This window comes from Odontesthes bonariensis, chromosome 6 (assembly GCF_027942865.1).
Source record: "Odontesthes bonariensis isolate fOdoBon6 chromosome 6, fOdoBon6.hap1, whole genome shotgun sequence".
In the NCBI taxonomy this organism is placed as follows: domain Eukaryota; kingdom Metazoa; phylum Chordata; class Actinopteri; order Atheriniformes; family Atherinopsidae; genus Odontesthes; species Odontesthes bonariensis.
This window is the reverse complement of record NC_134511.1, coordinates 26442997-26466285: the sequence shown is the minus strand read 5'-3', so window position 1 is coordinate 26466285 and position 23289 is coordinate 26442997. Positions and strand designations below refer to the sequence as shown.

Here is a 23289-nt window from a genome sequence, read left to right as displayed (position 1 = left end):
GGGAATGTTCTAATGTGGTATTTGGTAAGTTTATTGTGTTGTTTTTTCACTGTCAAGTCAGTTCCAGGCCACCTTCAAACCAAAGGGGAATGCTTACTTTTCAACTTCATGCAAATCTTTGGTATCACTAAAAGATGGCGCTTCGTTAACATCAAAATGATTTTGCTGGCATTACAGCCAAAGTATCACATCTGCTGCCAAAAGCATGCCTTGTTGAAATCTCAACATTGAATAAAGTATTTTTCTATTCTATTCTATTGATTTGATGCTATGATGAATTAAAATTGACTTCCTTTCTTTAGTATGTTTATCTTTACATGTACCGTATGTATAGAACAATTTCTATTAAGAAATAATGTTTTCTGTGATTCCAACTTATACAAGACGACAGATGTTAGAAATACTGTTTTTATACAAATTTTTAATTTGTTTCCTTATATTTATTTAGTTTTTTCCCCAAGACAGTGGGGTGTTGGGAATATAAATCTGCAACCTACATTGTTATTTCAGTCAAACAGCCTGACCACGCATGTGACTGGCATAATAACCACGAAGGAAACTATTTTTGATACACAAAATATTTTAAGATATCTTTATAGTCTAACAAGCAATTTATATGAATGAGATTAAAAGCTGACAGAAGGTGAAAACAATTGAGTGACACATAGTGTTCCTCTTACCCATCTCATGTACACAACAGCCTGCTGCCCACCAGAGGTCCGTTTCACAAAGCAGGTTTAGTGAAAACTGAGTTTATTAACCCTGAAATTAGGGAAACCCTGAGTTTTCCGTTTCACAAAGGGAGGTAACTCAAACCCGAGAAAGAGGGGTAAATCTACCCTGTTTCACAAAGGGAGGTAACTTAAGCTCTCGGTCAGTTACCGTAGTAACAGACTCTATGAACCTAACCTGGTCGGGACCAGGTTTTACTCAAGAAACCTCGAATTTCTCTTTGTCTCTGCCCTCTTTCAGCCACACACGCCATTTGATTTCCTCATTCATTCAGTCAGCAGAGCGAGTTCTTCTACTTACTTAAGGCCAGCCATACTAACAGATACTTAACTTCGTTGTGACGAGTGAGGATCTGGCAATGAACATCTCTCTCTCTCTCTCTTTTTTTCGTTTTTTTTTTTTATTGCGGTTGGCAAACAACTTATGGAAGCATTACCATAACTAAACAAAAACATGGCCCTTAAAACAATAAAAACCTATTTGATAACAAAGTGCCCTTTGCCCTTGCAAAACTCTCATCTGCCATACATTTTGTGTGAATAAATATTGATATATTCAGACTTTGTTTCCACTGTAAGGAGTGTGGATCACGTGACAATTACCTAAGTCTATATACATACTGTTTATATATATACACCCATATATACACACACACATACATACACATCCACATATACACCCACATATCTACATGTGCCTACACATTTACATAGACCTTACTCATATACACTAATTTATATACTCTTACATATTTACATAAACTAAATTCTATAATACAACTTGCACTGTTTTAAAAAATAAAAAATAACCTGATATCCTCTGCTTCCTGATTCTTTTTGCAATAAATCAACAATAAATTTCATTTTCATCCTACTAAGATTTCTAACCAACTTATTTCTCTGAGCCTGATAATTCCTAAAATATAAAATAACATGTTCAATTGTCTCATCTTCCCCACACTCACATTTCCCTGACTGATGTTTTCCTATCATGAATAAATGTTTTATTCAATCCATTATGTCCAATTCTAAGACGTGATATGATCGTCTCTTCTCTCCTACTTCTTTCTGATCCTCTCATTTTTCCTATTTTCTTTGTATTTTATACAACCAACGTCCTTTTCTTCCTTCCTCCCATAACTTTTGCCATCTCTCTTCCATTTTTTGTTTTATAATACCCCTTTTAACTCAGTCTTACATTAATATCAATCAATATTCGTTTTACACTCTGTTTAGCCATTCTATCTGTCATTTAATTTCCCTTAACTCCGTAATGCGCTGGTACCCATATAAAATTAACTATAATTCAATTCAATTCAATTCATTTTTATTTATATAGCGCCAAAAACAACAAATGTCATCTCAAGGCACTTATATAGTAAGTCCAATTCAAGCCAATTGGAATTCAATTAATTAATAATAATCATAATTCATAAAATAATCCAATTCGTTCATATAGAGCCAATTCAAAAACAATTTCCTAGCTAAGAAAAGAGCCCCATCATACTAATTCTATAAAGAGTTTGCTGTATTTCAATTAATATATCTGGTCTACTATCTGACTTACTATTTTGCAGACTAATCAATGAAGAACTAGAATCTGAACAGATAATTGATTTTAATGGTTTAACCTCTTCTATCCATTGAACTGCTAAAAGTACCGCAATCATTTCTCCAGTATATACTGATACTCCATCACTTACCATTTTCCCCACTTTAATATTAAATTGAGGTACAATGAGACCTATCCCTATCCTATTACCTATTTTTTTGATGCATCAGTATATATATATATATATATATGTGTACATAATTATAGTATTGATTTATATGTTCCAGTACAATATATTTATTCATACTAAAATTATATTTATTCTTCTTTTCTAATAATGTCAAATCTACTTTTGCTTCAGGCATTATCCATGGTGGAACTGTAGGTAATGGAACCATCTGACTTATGTCTATTTTATCTAAATATATTTCACTAATTTTAGTGTTTACTATCGTTCCAAAACTTTTAATTTTCTCTTTTCCCCAACCTGTTTCTAATACTTTTAAAGTTGGATGATCTTTTCTCTGTCCTTGTAAATTTGACCAGTAGTTTAAGGATAATTGTTCCCTTCTCATTTTTAGAGGCATTTCACCCATTTCCACCTGTAATGCTGCTATAGGAGATGTTTTAAAGGCACCTGTACATATTCTTAAAGCCTGATATTGAATATAATTTAACTTTTGAAGATTTGTATCTGCAGCTGAATTATAAACTATGCACCCATAATCCAAAATTGACCTAATTAACCCTGTATAAATAGCTTTCAATGCCCTCATTATATTCAATACCTTCCTACATTTATCTATTATTTTCTTAATGTGTACACCCCAAGTCATTCTTTCATCAAACCATAACCCAAGAAATTTAAATTGCTTAACTCTTTCCAATTCCTGACCATATAATTTCAACTTAATTTCTCCATCAACTCTTTTCCTTTTAAAAAACATTTTAGTTTTTTCCACAGAAAACCTAAATCCCCATTTATATGACCAATTTTCCACCATTGAAATTGCTTCCTGGAGCTTCTTTACAATAAATTTTAAACTCTTTCCTCTTTTACACATTGCTCTATCATCAGCAAAAAGTGAACAACCCATTCCACCTTCTGTTTCCTTAAACATATCATTAACAATCACAGAAAATAATAATGCTTCCTTGTGGTGTCCCATTTTCTATGTTAAAATTCTCAGAATATTCCTTCCCTATTCTCACTTGTATTTTTCTTCCTTCTAAAAATGTTTTAATCCATTTAAACATGCAACCATTTATACCCATTCTTCTAATTTTAACTAATAACCCTTCCCTCCACATCATATTAAACGCTCTTTCAATATAAAAAAATACTGCTACAACACACTCTTTATTTACTTGAGCCTTCCTAATTTCATTCTCTAGACATATTACTGGATCCATTGTACTCCTCCCTCTCCTAAATCCACTTTGATATAAGTCCTTTACTTTCTATATAATATAACAATTTTTCATTTATCATTCTCTCCATTATTTTACATATATTGGATGTTAAAGCTATTGGTCTATAATTTTCTGGTTTTGATTCATCTTTTCCTGGCTTTCTAATTGGTATAACCACAGCTTCTTTCCAATTTTTTGATAATTCTCCCCCTCCCAAATTCAATTGAATAATTCCAATGAAATATTTTTAGAAAATTCACTTAAATTACTTACCATTACATAACAAATCTGATCTTTCCCTGGAGCTGATCATTTATATTTTTTAAGTGCCCTATTCAATTCCATTATTGTAAATGACATATTCAATAAATCATTCGATTCTACCATTTTCTCCAATAGCTCCTTATTTTCCAGAATTGTTTTTTCTCGCCATTTTTCCCCCTTCTACACTGATATTTTCAGAACTATGAATTTTAACAAACACTTTTGCTAACATCTCTGCCTTATCTTTATCTTTCACTGCTGCTATTTCTCCATTATTTAATACTGGATATCCATTCACTCTTTTAATTCCTTTCATTATTTTAATCATTGTCCATACCTTAGATATTTCTGTCTCCCTCCCTACTGAGTTACAAAAACTCCTCTAATAATCTCTTTTTGCATTTTTAACAGTTCTTCTTATACCTTCGCCTGTAATTTTTTGTATTCATTCAAATTCTGAGGGTTATGATTGCTTTTTAATACTTTAAACCCTTTATTTTGTTTCTTAATAGCTGCAGTAAATTCTATTGTCCACCATGGTACCAACTTCCTTTCATTTTTCCCACCTTTTATCCTTATATAGTTTGACTAGCCACCTCTACAATAGCAGTACATATATAAAGATTAATATCCTCAATACTACTATTTAAATCCACTTTTCGTATTTTTAATTCACTATTATTCCTAAACGTTTTCCAATCTGCAGATCTAAAACACCATTTTTCCATCTTATTTGTACAATATTTCTCTATATGCATTTTAACTTCTATCATGATAGCGTAGTGATCACTTCCTATAGTTGTTTTATTAAGTACTTTACATAAACTATTACCTGCTAAAGAATTTGAAACTATTGTTAAATCAATGGCTGACTCTGTATTATATCTAAAATTAATTATTGTTCCACTCCCATCATTTAACACTACTAAATTTTTAACATCCATTATTTCTTCAATTACTTCCCCATTATGATCATTATCACTACCCCATAATGAGCTATGCCCATGAAAGTCCCCACACCAAATCACTTTACCCTCTAAATACTTCCCAAATTCCTCCATTAACTCTAAAGATAGTTTTTTACATGGATTATATTTTTTCAATGTAAACACAAGAAACTTGTGCTAAAGAAAAATAAAAAATAAATTACCAGACTCAGTGAATCATTCCCTATACTCCCTATATAGATCAGTGAGCAGTGCTGACCAACATGTCATTGGGGTCATCAGGTGGGAACCTCCTTTCATCAGTAGCCCCTTTCACACTGCGACCCGCTACCTTAGCGGGTCCAAATTGCACCTTCGACCCGCGTCGAGCAATGTGAACGCTTGGCGTGTTAGGTGACCCGTGTCGCCTGAAGCCGAGTTCAGGGGGCGTTGCCTAGTGGCAGAGCGTCACACGAAACACATAAAATGCTGGGCGTGTACAATGACGTAGGCACAAGCCATGCGTCGGAGGTAGGGTTAAATACACCTTGAGGACTCGTTTTTGCAATTGTATATGCAGTTCATGGAGATGTTATTTTACGGGGTGTGGATGGTTACAACGTGGGATGCCGCCGAAGAACATATGCGGAGAATACAAGAGCACTATAGTCCCCGAAATGTGGCGGTAAATAACGTCCTCTGCTCGGAGGCTGAGGAGCTCGCGGACCTCCTTGTCTCCCCAGTTGGCCATATTAAAAAATGTCTCGGAACTTGATGTAGGCTAAAACAGAGTAAAACTTGTCGTCGCCTGTCGCTCTTGTTCTGAATCAGCTGTCCATTCTGTCTTTTAAACTCCTCAAGTCACGCCACACCCACGTCCACGTCCGACCCGCGTCAATTGCGTTCACACCAAACTCGGCTCGGCAAAAAGACTAGGGTCCGGCGCGGGTCGAAAGGCGAGTCGAGTTGACGCGGCAGCCCGGGTCGGCGGTGTGAACGCAACAGCGGACACGCTAAATTCGCGGATTAAACGCGGGTTATTCGTCAGTGTGAAAGGGGCTAGTGTTTCGTCTAGTTGGGCCCACGACACCTCCAGGAGGCTAGGCAATGACCACTGGCGTCCCAGAGTCACCCCCCTAATGCCAGCCAACACTGCCCCTCACACCACAACAACCATAATCTACCTCAGCCTCTCACCAACTGCACACCAGTCACAGCGGGGTGGGGATGCAAACCCTGGTTCGGGTAGGGGGAGAAATAAAAGAGGTAAGATGAGTAGGAATGGGATTCAAACCCTGGTTTGGGTAGGGGGTAATGAAAGTATAGAGGGTGCCAGAGGTGGAGGCAGGACAAGACATACTAGCAGATTCAGCAGACAAACTTACCTAAACAGTCCTATAATCACTAAAAATGCCAGCAAAAACAAAGCCATACAACTCACTCAAAGCCTACTCACCCAAAATAGCCGCCTTGTTTCAAAAGGATCACATGTGCCAAACCCTCCACTTAAATATCTTGAACTTCTTCTTTGCTTTTTCAAAAGTCTGTTTACCCTAAGTGCTCCCCCTCCTCCAAATCCACTGACTGGACTTTACTGCCTCATCTGACACTTCCTTCACTATTTTCCTCACACTCTGTCCACTTACACCCAGCTCCCTCAACAATGAGACAACAGACTTTGCAACAAATCCTCTACATCCTACTTCTACTGGACAGATTCTAACTTTCCATCCTCGCTGCTCTGCTTCTGCCCCCAACTCCACATACCTAAGCTTTTTCCATTCATATGCTTCTGCTACTAATTCCTCCCAAGGAACAGTCAGCTCTATGAAATAGACTCTCATTCTATGCCATCAGATACCATCTGGGACGAGCCCACAACCGACATGATTTCAAATGGGGCTCTTTTTTCTTAAACTCGTGCATGTTATTGGATGAAGAATCTGTCCGTCATCTTGACTGACACGCCACTTCAGCCACTCCCAATGACTCAACCCATGACGTAGCTCAGAGTTTACCTGACTCCCGCCCTCTGGAGCATGAATGGGCGGACATAACGCAGCCATAACGCCGCCCATTCATCCAAAGTCCCACCCAGTGATTAATGATTGGCTCTGATTATTTTCTAATCGGACGAAACACATATGACTCCCAGGCTCCTCAGATGGTTGTGTGAGGAAAGGGAACGCCCCCGCGAGTAGTTGGTGAACGTAGCCAGATGACGTGAGTCAGGTTAGGATTTTACTGCCTTATCTGACCCCTCCTACACTATTTTCCTCACACTCTGTCCACTTACACCCAGCTCCCTCAACAATGAGACAACAGACTATGCAACAAATCCTCTACATCCTACTTCCACTGGACATATTCTAACTTTCCATCCTCACTGCTCTGCTTCTGCCCCCAACTCTACATATCTAAGCTTTTTCCTTTCATATGCCTCTGCTACTAATTCCTCCCAAGGAACAGACAGCTCTATGATATAAACTCTCATTCTACTCCTAGACCACAAGACTATATCAGGCCTTATATTTGTAGAGGCTATCTCCTGGGGAACAACAAGCTTATTTCCTAAATCTACCTGCATCTCCCAATCACAAGCATCCTCCAAGCTGCCATGCCTCCTTATCGTCTTTTTAACTTTCTCCCCCTCTTGAACAAACTGAATTGCAACTCTCTTCACCTTGGACCCTCCTAAGTTTACCTGCCTTCGTTTATCTTCAATACCTGCAGCTAAGCTTCTTAATACTTGGTTATGTCGCTACGTATACCGGCCTTGTGACAGACTAACCTTACAACCTGACAAAATATGCCTTAGAGTTGCAGTACCGGAACATAACGGGTCTCCATTTACCCAGAGTTTTAGGTTCTGGGGAGTTGACAATGTTGCCCCTATCAAAAATCTAATACTTCTTTCCTCCATACTCCACAGTTCTTTCCAACTAAGCTTTTTCTTCTCTACACCCAGTGGCGGTCCGACACTGATTTACGCCCCGGGCGAAACCCAGTGCTGGTGCACCGGGTTTCGACCTACCACTACCACTACCACATACTTGAGTCCAATCTCCATCATCCATCTCATCATCTCCCTCATCTTCAACCTGAGACGCCATATCAATCCAGTCACAAACCAGTTTATGCCAACCCCCCTAACGCCACGTTGCTCCAAACCTCCAACTCCTCCGAACTACGATTCTCAATTCGCGCAGTCGCAGTCTACAACCCTGCGAATCCTCCTGGCAATGAACATGAACAAACCGGGAGACTAAATACTGTGGAGGGTGATTGGTGATTGAGTACAGCTGATGGGAAAACACAGGTGAAGGAAGTGAAGCTGATGGCAGGGCAGGAGAAAGACTGAGGAAAAAGGTGGCATAGCATGGAAAAACTAAATACGAGACCTGAACCTAAAACTTAAAACTAAAGCCCTATTCGGACGGGACTAGTTCAATGGGGGGACGTATGGTAATGTTGGTTAACCAGACGACGCCAGGGAGAAGAAATTACCAATTTGGACGGGACAAGAAAACCCTGTAATGTTCATCTAACATGCGAGGAGTTGTTGGTTACGCACAACCGTCACATCCTGGATGCTATGCACGTCTTCATTTCACTTCCGTAAACCCCATCTGTAAACAGACATGGCGCCGACCAGGTCGAAGCAGGTGCTTGCAAGCAGCGCTTCATCCAGAACCTCCATGTTTGCAAACAGACACACCTAATTGTTTCTCTCTTTAAAAGGATGTGACGACATATTCCGTACTTATTACCGAAGGTCGCATTCGCACGGGATTAGTATTACCTATGGTAGATACTCCGGACCGTTTCACAGGAGGTAGAATTCTCGGCAAAGTTTACCGACATACTCCGCTATCTTTACTGACTTTACTGTGATGTTCTTGTGTTTCAAATACATGGGCCAGACGTGGCCATCATACAGGCCAGGGGGATCAGGCACCAGGTAGTTCCTCGGACCGGACTAGATTTCCCGGTTATTATTACTTTACCCCAGGTCCCCCCATTAAACTAGTCCCGTCCGAATAGGGCTTAAGACATGAGAAAACTAAAACATGGTAAAACTAAGAACTTAAACAGAAACTAAAAACGTGGCAAAAAACCCACAGATATCACAGAGACACAATATTTACATTTACAATTGAAGTAGCCATATCCTGAATCACATCAGGGGCTCACTGATGACCCTTTTCTTTGTTTAGTTAACGGTACAAAATAAAAAGTCTTTGCTCTACGTTGGTTCAGAACAGAGGCAGACAGAAGGCCAAATTTTCAGTTCAGTAGAAACTTTAATGTGAGTATTATAAGATACAAGAACAGTATTGTAAATGATGCCACGAGACAGAAAAAGGAAAGTCTATATGACAGATGGGTCATGCACTGTGTGCCTGGTGAGCGCTCGTACTACATCACTACCACATACATGTATACAGGGCACTGACAGCAAACAGCTGTGGTGAGAGTGACAGGCTTGGTTGCTTTCTAATGTTACTTGATTGTTCAACTGTTTACAGATATTATATGTATGGAATAATTATTGGATCTTGATTGCATGTGGGCAAAAACATAAAAAAACAAATCAATGTAATGCTTATGCACGTCATGTCTCCTAACTTACATAAATACGTGCTGTTGCTTTCTGCTACGACACATATTTTTTGTTTTCTGACTTTCATACCAGCTCTATCTCCTCTGTCTCTGTCTCTAAAGCGTACATTCAAGTTTTTCTTTTTTTCATTTAAACATGTAGAGTGCTATATCTACAGCGTCTACTGCATCCGAGGGGGGACTGTTGTATAAAAGTACTGCAAAGCTAAAGTAAAAATGTAAAAGTAAAGTAGAAGAGTGCCACATGAATTCACAATCTCTTTTAACCCTGACATTAATTTTGAGTCAATATAAGGAAAATCTCTCACTGCTGATTTACGACTTCAATATCACATACAGTGAGGACATTACTTTTAAGAGAATGGATTGGTTAGATGAATAAGAACATCACTATCTCTTTGAAAAACTTTTATCAGGTTGCAGTTAAAGGTAATGATTAAAAATTGTATTCAGCGAACATACTCGCTTTTAATGACACGTTCATGTATTCATCCTTGCTGCCTCGTGCATTCTCTGTTTATTTGGACGGAGTGTCAGCTGTGCATGTCCTCTGAAGTTAACACTACATGTATGCAAGATGCAATGTAGAGGCAGTGTAGGGGCAAATCTGATTGGATATCCAACATTCTTTAATCAAGGGGCTTAAATACCATCTTTTATACCGCAGCTGTTGGTTTTTCTTCTGTGATTTTAACTTAACTAAACTAAAGTCCTACAAAATGTCCAGACATTTAGTATAAACATTCTTGGCTATTATATACATAAGAGGGAATTATTCACCTTCAGGGCCTTCAGGCCCTAAAAATATCTAATTCACATTTTAATGTGACCTACACTTAAAGATAAAACTCTTCTCTCTAGATATCTGGAGATGTATTACCAGGGGGAGTTATATCACCAATATTCAGAGCACTACAGAAAAATCAGTAATAGCATTTTAGACATATTCATATTCAAAGCATTAAAAAGGCAATACTACTGCACTTTGTAGAAGGCTGTTGTTCTGATTTTAGGGGTTAATGGGTTTATTATAGATAACCCCAAATAAGCTAAAGTTCTGAGCCCTGGATGATGCTGTCATTCTCCCTGTAGGCAAAGCAGCTGGGAAAGATGCCAATATTTCCGGCACAATGTCCCTCCAGCCATTCCTCATTAACTATGACAGAATGTGAGAAGGAAACACAAAAAAAGCAATGAACACTTCTTGCATCTGAGTCGAAGACAAAGCAGCATGAAGATGCACTCAAGAAGATAAAACTCTTTATGATTCAGCAATTTAGAAATGTTTGTCATTAACCTTGAGAACCTCACCTTCACCCAGGATATCTATGGTGTCACCTTCACTGAACTCCAGGTCCTCTGGGCCCTGAGCAGCATAGTCATACAGCGCCACCATCTGGTAGAGGATGGTGCGACTAACCAGGGGATCTTCCCTCTAAAAAAAAAAAAAAAAAAATCAACAGAACAATGAAGGAAAATTAGTTCAGCTGTAAACTACAGTGTACAATAACCTGGAAGAATTGTACCGTATATTCCATTAAAAAGTGGTTGAAAATACTTCAATTAAAAAAAAAAATTATGCCTGTGCTTGGCTTGGCACTGCCAGAATGCTCTTGTGTCAACTGTCATGTTTTTTTATGTTGTCATATCAGCCCTAATATTTACCAATTGCCTCTCTGCTGTTTTGATTTATGATCATCGCTCTCTGTTCCACATCAAGGAGTCTATGGAACGCCTCTTTAATAATTGGGATAGCTGCAAACAAACTTTTCCTCCATGGTTTGTGTGCTCTTCCTCCTCACCTTAATATTTGTTACTGTTCACAACCAGGGCTCCAGGTAATCCTAAAAAGAAAATGAGGAAAAGAGGCTCCAGGGCAGACCTCCAGGATAAGATTAGGCGAGCATCCTGGTCAGCGGTATTTACGACCAGTTATTCTCCAAGATGTGGTTGGTAATGCGCCCTCGCTACCACAGCCATGTTTTTTTTCTCGTCTGATGCTCTGGGGTCTGTATATTGATGTAAACACGGTGGTCAGATTGTCAGGCCTTCATCACTCACACCGCTGGACGAGCTCCTGACCTGCCGCAGCTGGATATGTCGTGACTGCGCAAGGCGTTTATTGTCAGTCCCGCTTTGAATAGCTGATAGTTGAATCTAGTCGGATTGCCCTGCTGAACACTCATTCTATTGTCAAAAAAAAAAAAAATCATACTCTCTTAATAAGCATTTCATCAAAGAAAACCTGAATATTCTGTTTCCCACGGAAATGTGGCAGAAGGACAGCGAGTTTATTCACCTAAATGAACTCTGCCCTGCTGGCTGCTCCACTATCGGGGTTCCCCGTTTGAGTTGCCGCAGTGGAGAACATGCTGCTGTGTATTCGGACAAGTACGCATGCAGACAACAGCATAGGACAGTGCACTCTCAATGACAATGTGATGAAACATGCACAGTATATCACTGCAGACATTGAAGGACCTGAGCCGACCTCAGGAAGAAGAGACGCTCTGGCCCCTCCTGTACACCATATATATGTTGGCAGACCACTCCAGTTTATTATCCAGCACCACCCCCAGGTATTTGCAGGTCTGAACGGTCTCTATCTCCCCTCCATCAATGCAGACTGACTGGTATGGAGTTTTAGATCTCCTGAAGTCCACCACCAGCTCTTTGGTCTTGGTGGTGTTCAGGAGCAGACAGTTCTTTTTGCTCCAGTCAGTAAAGGCCTCCACAAGGTCCCTGTACTCCTTCTCCTGTCCACCATGCACATATGCTACAACAGCCGTATCATCAGAATACTTCTGAATGTGGCATGACTCTGAGTTGTACCTGAAGTCTGATGTGTACAGGATGAAAAGAAAAGGAGCCAAAACAGTACCCTGCAGAGCCTCAATACTGCATTCCAGTGTTCCAGAAACACATTTCCCCATCCTGACATACTGTGGTCTGGCAGTCAGATAGTCTATAATCCATGATGTCCATGAACTCCTATTTATGGCAAACAAATTGGAAAAGCAGTTTCTGTACAACCTGCTTCCTGTTTGGATAAAAATGTCATTCATGATCATTTCCAGTCTGGTTTCTGTAAAATGGATTACACTGAAACAGCACTACTTAAAGTTTCCATGGAAATTATGATGTTTTCGCATTCTGGAAAATACACAGATCATGTCTGAGTCTACAGGGCTGTCATGTGGAGTCCCTCAGGGCTCTGTTTTTGGACCTATTTGGTTTTTGTTCTTGCTTTAGGTCAGATAATTCAGCAGTTCAGGAATGTTTCCTACCATTTCTTTGCTGGTGATATTCATCTGTACTGCTCATTTAAACCCTCTGAGGTCCACAAATGGTCCTACTCAAAAACTAACTGCCTGACAAGCATTGGGCAGTGTTTGAACAATAATAATCTACAGCTTAATTCAGACAAAACTCAAACTTTAATTATTGCACTGGACAGTGTCATCTGAGTTTAAACAGGAACTGGGTGATTTAGGATTCTCACAGAAGTCCAGTCTCACAAATGTAGGTGTAATTTTTGATCAAGCTTTATCCCTGGAACATCACTAAAAACAACTAATAAGAAACTGCTTTTTTCATTTGAGGAACATCTCAAAACTCAGATTAATGGTGTCAACAAGTGATCTAGAGATGATAATTCATGCTTTTGTCTCTTCATCCGGTCATTTCTTTAACATTCAACTCGACATGAAAAGTTGAGAGTCTTTCCCGTCCAGGCCTTCTGGTATACCAATCATTCTTAGGTTTTGCCTTCAAGACTGATCAAGTCCTCAACCACAGATTGTAGGTTTTCATTCATCTGAGTGGTAGATTCCAGTCACCTCCTCCTCCAGACTGGAAAGATCGTCAGAGTAAGAAGATTAAGTAGCTTCCATCCTGGAAATAGTGGCAGTGTGCAAGACTACTGTTTCATTACTGGCATGGAGAGTGGCTTGAATTGGAATCAAAGTGATATTAAGAGATGTAATAAGTTCACTCATATTTTTCCGAAGTTTTCCAAGCTCGCTGAGTAGCATATCCAATGTCAGGGGTTGAGCATTACTTGCATCAAAGGCCGCCTTGCTGGTGGTGTTGGCTTGTGGGCTAAAGTGTTGAGTAAGCTGTGCTTGGTTTTTAGAACAACCTCCCAGTGATTTACTCCTTTTGGCTAATAAAAGAAACAGAACGCTTGTAGAAGAAAAAAAAAGAACAATACATGCAAGAAAATCAGAAGCTTAAACCAGATTACTGTTAAAAACAATTATCCATTGCCACTCATAACCTCTACTTTTGAACACTTGCATGATGCCACTATTTTCAACAAACTAGACCTCTGTAATGTTTATTATTTAGTTCACATGAGGTAAGGAAATTAATGGAAAACCCCCTGACTTCGACAGTAGTTTAAAAACTACAGTCAAGTTGCTTTGCCCGTAATCAGACTCACCTCAACATCCAGGCTTTTCACATGATCACCCAAGGCAGATCAAGCCTTCCAGAAGCTAAAGGAAAAGTTCAGTTCGAGAAGTAATGAACAGTTTATGGTGGAGGTGGCTGCCTCCGACTGTGGGGTGGGGGCAGTGTTATCTCAACGTGTAGACCCTGTAGGTAAGCTACATCCTTTTGCTTTCTTTTCTCAAAAAATAACACCAGCTGAGACAAACTCTCATGTAGAGGAGGGTCGAGCAGCCTTTCATTATATAAACTTATCACAAAAACATGTCATATCTAGGTGGCTGGTAGGTGGCAGCTAGCTTGCTGGGAATTAAGGTTATAGGTTATTTCAATTTCACCATAACTTTACCGCCCTGGTTCCTGTAGCGGACATAACTGCCTGCAGGTCAGCTTTGTCTTGTACCCACTCCTTGTCGACTCTGGTCACATATTGCTCTGGATTTGGTTCCCAGTCTGCCCCCCTCAGAAAGCAACACAGTAATTCTCGCTGTAGTTGACAGCATTCTCAAACCAGCACATTTTATTTCTCTCCCTGAGTTGCCTTCAGCCCTGGAAAAGGCTAAACTGATAATTGATAATGTATCAGTGTCCATGGCATCTCTTTCAACAGTCTCTAACTGGAGTCCACAATTAACTTGGGTGCCATCCTTAATTAGTTTGACTTGCAGATACTATCCTCAATCCAATGTTCAAACAGAATGAATTAACCAGGAATTGGAAATAGCCCTCCACTCCATAGTTTCAACCAACCCTGCCTCTTTGAGCACCCATCTGTCCAGGATTGAAAATGTACACAACACACAAAGCTCACATGGTCTTGATAATTGCCTCTCATTTCCACCTGTTGCCTGTTCCATTTGCACAACAGCAGATGAAATTGATTCACAATCAGTGTTGCTTCCTAACTGGACAGGTTGATTTCACAGAAGTGTTATTGACATGGAGTTACATTTTGTTGTTTAGGTGTTCCCTTTATTTTTTTGAGCAGTTTATATATTGATGTCAGCAAATCTGGAGAGGGACTAAAGAGGCATTCATCAGGACAGCAGACCAGAACCAGCACCTGGCCAACAGAAGGAGGACCATGGCTTCACAATACCACCCAAGTCAAAACATTTGGTTATCCTCTCAAGACATTCCTTTAAAATCCATGTCCAAAAAGGTCTCACCTAGCTACCTTGATCCCTTCGACGTTGATAAGGTCATAAAACCTTATTGCTATTGAGGTGTCTGATACTTAAGAGAACATTTGAAAATAAGCATCACTAAGGTTGCTGAATGCATAGGCTCCAAGTGTATCACTGATGAAGGCCACTGAGTGTATGTGTCCCCAACCAGAGGAGCATATAGTCAAATATAGAGATTCGGAGGAAAATACATGCCAAAGATGTGAAGTCGTATACATTATTTTCTGGCTAGATGCCTGGAGACAGGGACATGGAGCGTCTTCGGGGCTACCAAATAAGGGAAAGTTATCCCACATAAAAAGGAGCTGCAGACGAAAAAGAGGGAGAGATATCATTTGAACATTGGGCTCATTCATCTCTCCAGACTTGATGCATCTTTTCTGTAAATTCGAGACGGACCTGATGAATGCAATAAAGGTTTCTATGTTCGAATAAGTCCGTGTCAGCAGAGTTCTTCATCACCAATCTACACATCGGCTCATTGAAAGCGACAATCCCTCATATACTACACTATCCATCTCAAGCATCCTCCTGAAGAGTCATCCCAATATGCATGCCTCTCTCAGTTGAATCCAGTGTCCTTTAATCCTCTGTACCCTCCTGCTGATCCTCCACCTCCCGCCTGGGTGTGTACAGTGAGACAGATTTTGGACGTCTGATTATGTGGGTTGGAGCCTCCAGTTATGGTCTGGAGGACTCTTGGATTCCTCACTTCTTCATCCCCATCTGTTGAGGGGGAGTACTGTTTTTCACTGGGTTTTCCCTCCAGGTGGAGTGGTGTGCAGAATTGTTCTTGTCTTCACCTTTGGGCAGAACTGTCCTAAATGGGATTGCAGTTACCGTGTTTGTTGGCCTCTTCATGCCATGACCTTCAGCATGCACTAGAGTGATTTGCTAGGATGAAAGTCAGTCCCTCCAGGTCTGGGGTCATGGTACTCAACCACAAAAGGGTGGAGTGCCTTCTCTGGAGATGGGTTATTGCCCTAAGTGGAAGAATTTAAGTATCTTGTTCACGAGTGATAGTAGTAAGTTAGAGTGGGAGATGGACAGATGGATTGTGGCTTTCTTAGCAGTGATGAAGGCACTGCTCAGGTCCATTGTGGTGAAGAGGGAACTGAGCCGAAAGGCAAAGCTTTCAATTTACTGGTCCAGCTTTGTTCCAACCCTGACCTATGGTCATGAGATTTGGGTAGTAACCAAAGGAATGAGATTGCAGCTGAGATGAGTTTCCTATGGAGGCTGGGTCAGAAGTAGGTTAAGGAGCTTGCAGGCATGGAACTTGGAGTAGAGCCTCTACTTGTCCACATCGGAAGGAGTCAGCTGTGATAGTTCGGGCAACTAATTAGGATGCCTCTTGGTCACCTCCCTTTTGGAGGTTTTCTGGACACATCCAGTAGGTAGGAAACCCCATGTAAGATCCAGAACTAGCTGGAGGGATAATTTTCCCTTCTGGCCAGGTCGGAGTCCCCCAGAAGGAGTTGGAGAGTGTCGCTGGAGAGAGGGATGTCTGGGCTTCCCTCCACAACCTGTAGCCACTACAACCCAACCTCAGATAAGTATAAGATAATGGATGGATGGATCAGTGGAAATAACCTCATGATCAGTGTGATGTTGATGTTGCCATCTTCACTCAACTTTAAGAAAAACCCTTTTCCAACTTGAAATCCTGTTCTTGCGAAGTATTCCTCAATTTTCAGCCTTCTAATTTTGACGGTGTTTGCCGTTGGGAACAGTGGCTTTATCAGAGACAATGAAAACAGTAACAGATAACTATTAGGTGGTGAGTTTTGATAATGTTAAGGAGCACTGTAAATCTGTTGGGTTAACTGATGTGTTTCTTACATGTTGTGAGTTAAAATCCTTACCTGGCACCACAGGGTGACTCTGCCAGCCTCAGCAACTTCTTGCAAGGTGTGGCCTGGCTCGATGTCCCCCATCAGAGGTGTCAACACATGGTAGCCGTGCTGTTTATGTCTGATGGATGAGAAAAGAAGATTGAAAGAGAGATAGAGCTGAGAAATTAAGTATGAATGAAATTAAGAATGAAGCAAACTCTTGGAAACGATGGAAAATACATGTCAGAGGATTCAAGTCCTAAAGCCTTGATGCTCTGATGCAATTTATTTGTTTTTAGACACAAAGTTATGTAGAATAGATGTCTTTAATTCCATCATTATGCTTGTATGTGGAACAGGAGCTCTGCTTCAGTATGCTGTGTCTCATGTCTTAACAGGAACAGATATTGAAGAAAGAGAGTGAAGTTGCCAGAGAAAAGTATGTTTTCAGATATTGGTTCTCCAGATTCTCCGAAAAGCCTCTAGCATATCAAAAATGCTGCCATGAGAGTTTTGGTGAGAACAAGCAGGATAGATCATATTTCTCCAGTTTTAGCTTCTATTCATTGGCTTCCTGTTAAATTCTGAATGTAATTTCAGAACTTCTTCTCCCCACATATAAAGCTCTTAATGGCCAAGCTCCATTACATCTTACATCTCTATTACATAGTTTGATATTTTTCTGATAAAGCACTTTGCTCTTAGACAGCAGGCTTACTTATGGTTATTAGAGTTTCTAGAAGTAGAATGGGAGGCGGATCCCTTCGGTTATCAGATCCCTCTCTCGCAGATCCGGCTGCCAGTTTGGGTTCGAGAGGCATACACCCTTTCTATGTTTAAGATTAGGCTTGAAACTTTCTTCTTTGATAACGATTATAGTAAGAGGTTGGCTCAGGTGTCCCTGAAACATCCCTTGATCATGCTGCAATAAGCCTAGATTGCTGGGGTACCTCCCATTACTCACCCTTCTTCACTCTGCTCTGTTTACTCTCCATACACATATCACACTGTTGTCTTTAGCTTGTGTTTCTTTTTCTGAGGAGGTATCCTTGGCCTAGTGTTGTGGTGATTGTTGAACCCCTTTTATGTCCTCTAAACCCCAACTGGTCAAGTCAGATGTCGGCCTTTCCTGAGACTGGTTCTGCTGGGGATATCTTACTGTAAAAAGTTTTTTTTCCCACCAACACCCTCATGCAAGATAGGGGATTGAATTAAAGAAAAGTTTCAATTTAATCTGTTGTTTCCTTTGCTTTTGAATTGGCATTGTATGAATTAGGCTAATTTGGATTTTAATGAATTTGATTTGATTGGATTATGATTTAATTAAAGTTAACTGGATTATAATTGGGTTAACTTGAACTGTATCTTGAGATGACATTTATTGTGATTTGGTGCTATACAAATAAAACTAAACTGAAAAATTGAAGTAGAACTTGTTGATATTCAACGGTGTGGACAGGGGATGGTGGGGCATTTGTGTATACCGAAGACGTAGCTGAGATGCATTATGGCCCAATTTCTTTGCGATTTGTTCCTTCAGTTCATGGTATGGTGTGTCCAGAGGAACAGATAGAGCCATGGTGTATGTGTAGTGGACCTTAACCACCACATTTCCTGCCTCTGCTCCCTGAGCCAGTGAGCCAGCATCCTAGGAACAAGAAACAAAAGACAATTTCAGGATAGAATATACTGTTGCCCATATCACTTGTCAGAGGTTTATAATGAAACTCAGATTATTTTTAATGCATGCTTAATGACCACTTTGAGCAATCCTAACAGACATTACACAACATACCTCAGTACTATGAGCATAAAACAAATCACTTACAGTTTAGTAGTCATTATATTATTAATATTATTATTATTAGATTATTATGAGGATTATTGTAGTTTTGGTTTAGGGGCTGCACAGTGGTGTGGTGGTTAGCACCGTCGCATTCCCAGCTGGGGCCTTTCTGTGTGGAGTTTGCATGCTCTCCCCGTGTATGCGTGGGTTCTCTCCGGATACTCCGGTTTCCTCCCACCCCTCAAAAACATGCATGTTAGGTTAATTGGTGACACTAAATTGTTCCTAGGTGTAAGTGTGAGCGCCCAGCCACTGGGGAGCACAAGACAGTGTATTTCTAGTCCCAAGTGGATAAATGGTGAGGGTTGCGTCAGGAAGGGCATCCGGCGTAAAACATGTACCAAATCAGTAATGCGAGATCGACTCACTGTAGTGACCCCTGATAAAGGGGAGGCTGAAAGAAGAAGATTATAGTTTTGGTTTGTGCTGGCTTTTGCGATAGAATATACAGTATGTGTTCAAGACAAACCTTGAATCTAACATTTCTTTTTTTAAATCTAAATTAACATACACAACCAGTTTTATGCAATCACATATTCCAAGATGTATTGCATGTCCTTGACTGATTCCTGTTGACCCACAATACATAAGGCCCCCAACTGTAAGCTGTGAAACTTTATGTTCCCGAAAGCAATAATCACACTATTGCCTTAAAAGTTGTGGAACGGTGGTATGTTTTTGCTCCTTTCAAATGTTTACATTGGGACCCACTGCTTGCCAGTTTATGACAGCCTGTCTATTTTTTTTCTCTTTGTCCTACTCAGAGACCGAGTATATCCATGTCAGAGCTACTTATGCAGTAACATTTTTTTATATTAAAATCCTTTGTAGTCTTTAGTTTTAATCATTCCTTTGATAGATTCAGTGACTACAGTACAAGAGGCAGCAGATCAGTGCCACAGAGTGATAGAAACTCCATCCTGTTTTACTATACAGTAGATAGGGGTGTTATTTTTCTTATGAAATAAAATTTTTCACCGGTAAACAAAATTATGCAGCTATACCACAGAGCAGTACTGTTTTGGCATCTGTCTACAGAACATCCAAGAAAGTAATGGCTTTTCTGTGCAAGTTTTTGCCTTTTTGTGATGTCCTCCTTGGCTCCAGTGTATGATGGAACTTCCCTGGAGCTTATGCTTGATATTTTTTCTTCACTCCATACCATCTTTTGTAGACTTTAGAGACTGTAGAGTTTTATCCTTATACTGTTCATATTTTGAAACTTTACAATAACATAAAATGTCTGAAACGCTGAGGCTAGATGCATTAGTTTCACGACTAAAACTGTGTGTACACAGATAGACATACTTATTATTTTCAGCAGAGTTATAAAGCTGCTTATATGGATGGATCTCTTTCATAAGTCTCAATTATCGTAAAACTATACGCACCTGCATCAACCCGATTTCCATTCCCAGTTACAGCCATGAATGGATGGATACTCCCTTAATGAAGTTGTTTTCATATCATTTGCACCACAGCTAAATAGATATGACAATGAAAGTCACAGTAAAGAATTACCACTAAATGCAAAACTACAACTCTAATCAGTGAAACAGATAACATTTGTTTCATCTTGTAGTCTCCATTCATCCATCCATTTTCTATACCCGCTTAATCCAACTTGGGGTTGGGCTGGATTCTATCGCAGCTGTCACTGGGCAAGAGGCAGGGTACACCCTGGGCAGGTCACCAGTTCAACACAGGGCCACAAGACAAGCAACCATCCATGCTCACACTCACTCCTTGGGACAATTTAGAGTCACCAATTAACCTGACACACATGATTTATTTTGACTGGAGTACCAGGAGAGAACCGCTGCATACAGAGGGAGAACATGCAAACTCCACACAGAAAGGCCCCAGCTGGGATTCAAACCAGGAACCCTCCTGCTGTGAGGCGACAGTGCTGACGACCACACCACCTTCTGGTCTCATCATGAATAAAATAAAAATTACTGAATACATTTTTTTTTTTTAAAACCTCTGTAAGTTCAGAGTAAAATTCCCTGTTACAAACAAAGCAGTTTCTTCACAAGTCATCAAAAATCCCTCTTTATTTAGATCAGGCAGAAATTGAAAGAGAGAGAATGTAACTCTCTGTCAATGTTTCAGAGTTTGTGGCTCATATATTTAACATTTGCAAAGAAAGAAGCTGTGACTAAAACTTCTAGCATGCAAAATGAATCTGTTCTAATGAGGGTTGATGTTACCTGATTGCTTGTTGCGTTGGCTGTATACTTGGGGGGTCCTGAGGGTGGTGGTGGTGCGTGGGTAGCAGTGGTGTAGGATGGAGGTGGAGTGTCTGTGGTAAAGTTTACTGCAGGGAAAACACCATGTTAGACCACAAAGAGTAAAAAGCTAATGGCACATTTTCCAGTAAAAGGTTGTGGACTTTGAACTTTCTGTGCAGTTTCTGAGATGAATACACTTACAGACTAACAATGGGAAATCTTGGTCTACACGCAGAGTACACATACTTTATATAAACACAGTGGTTCAGAAAGCTTTTCTTTCCTAAGCAAATTCAGGGTAACAGTAAATTTCATGGAGACTAAAATCAAAAGCAACCTTCTGGTAAAATAAATATAAGATATTGCGATCTGAAATTATAAAAGAGTTAATGGAGTGCTTTGTTGGAGCAGATCAGGGAAGAGAAAGTGGAAAGGTCACCCTCACCAGAGGTGGAAGGATTTCAGATAAAAAAAGAATCAGGAGATGTGATTTAGAATTTTACACTGAGGTGGAGCAGCACGGCTTGGCTGGGCCTGCGGGCGAGTGGGTGGCTTAAGTCCTGGTGGGAGGGGAATTCCACTGGGAGCTCTCTGTGGAGTAAGTCAAGACACAGGGGTCAGTGAACCATCCAGCAGGAGACCTACTTTTGTTTAAATAACCAATGTAATGTCATAACTGTTACAAAATAGACAAATACATTACATTCTCATTTTTGTCTTTTGACGTCCTCACATCTATAGGTTCAAGCATAGACACTGGTAGGAGCCCCCTCTGAAAATGAAAGACTTACCAATCAATACATGATGTAACAATTTTTACAGCTTTGTAATAAGCACTTAGAGTCAAAGACACTGAATTATCTGTATTCTGAATGCAAATTTGAGCGTTCTTGAAACTTAAAGAGGAAAGTTTTCTTGCAAAATGATTGCATACTTTTTTTCTGGCTTGTTTGTACAAATGAAATGATAAATTTGTTACAAAATTATTTACACATCTGGCATTTTGGCAGAGATATTGTCATTCAACTCTAAAACAATAAAAACAATAAAGCATAACAGAAACAGAGTCTCATGCTGGGTTAAAAGCCAGGAAATAAAAATGGGTTTGAAGACGAGTTTTAAAAATGGAAGTGAAGGGGCTTGTCTAATGTGGAATGGGAGGTCGTTTCATAATTTAGGGCCGGCAACGGAAAAAGCTCTATCTCCTCTGAGCTTCAATTTTAGCCCTAGGTACCTCCAGGAGCAGCTGATCAGCTGACCCGAGGCACCGGGCAGGAGTAAAAGGATGGAGCTGGTCAGGGAGGTGAAGCGGGGTGAGCCTATTTAAAGATTTAAAAACAAATAAAAGAATCATAAAATGGACTCTAAAATGCACAGGCAGCCAGTGGAGGTTGGCTAAAATGGGACTAATGTGCTCCCTCTTACGTGTTCCAGTTAGGAGGCGAGCAGCAGCATTTTGGACTAACTGGAGACGTGCGAGGGAGGACTGACTCCAAGATAGGCTGTTTCAAAGTGCGTATGTGCAAAGAAGGGCTTCACCTTTGCCAGCAGCCTAAGATAAAAAAAATCTGGACTTCACTAATGCACCAATTTGCCCGTCCAATTTAAAATCACTGTCCTTCTTAAAACCCAGGTTTGTGACTGTTGGCTTCCTGTATTGCACCAAGGGGCCCAAGTCAGGAGGGGGCTAGCAAGAGCTACTGGGGCCGAACACATCACTTCTGTCTTATTTTCGTTGAATTTAAAAAAGTTTAAGGACATCCAGGCTTTAATGTCTTCAAGATATAACAGAAGTGGTTTCAGAGAGAAAGCCTCCCTGTTCCTTAGTGGCACATAGATCTGGCCGTCATCAGCGTAACAATGAAAAGAGATACCATGCCTCCTCGGAATGGAACCCAGGGGCAGCAGGTACAATGAGAAAAGCAGGGGGCCTTAAATTGAACCCTGTGGAACCCCATACGACAGCGGAGCAGACCGGGACTCAGAACCACCAAGGTTCACGCACATGGCTCTGTCTGCCAGATAGGACTTGAACCAGTCCAGGGCGGTACCAGAGATGCCCACTAGGTGCTGCAACCGAGGCTCTAAAATGTTGTTGTCCACGGTATCAAAAGCCGCTGTTAAGTCCAGGAGGACAAGAGTCACATAGTCTCCAGAGTCATTCGCAAGGAGGATGTCATTAAAAACTCTTAATAAAGCTGACTATGCTATGCAGTGTTTTAAAGC

The 23289-nt window shown here is 40.3% G+C and overlaps 1 protein-coding gene across 1 annotated transcript in view; it reads right to left on the bottom strand.

Moving 5' to 3' along the window:
* Positions 1-9176: 9176 nt before the first annotated feature.
* The window catches only part of noxa1 (NADPH oxidase activator 1), a 32970-nt gene continuing 18857 nt past the window's right edge, over positions 9177-23289 (bottom strand). The window contains exons 10-16 of the mRNA XM_075468163.1: positions 21767-21835; positions 21567-21654; positions 21043-21149; positions 18468-18631; positions 17014-17122; positions 10821-10944; positions 9177-10665 (exon numbers count right to left, since the gene is read on the bottom strand). Of these exons, the coding sequence (XP_075324278.1) occupies positions 10559-10665; positions 10821-10944; positions 17014-17122; positions 18468-18631; positions 21043-21149; positions 21567-21654; positions 21767-21835 (768 nt within the window). The 3' untranslated portion in view covers positions 9177-10558. The remainder of the gene's footprint in view (positions 10666-10820; positions 10945-17013; positions 17123-18467; positions 18632-21042; positions 21150-21566; positions 21655-21766; positions 21836-23289) is intronic.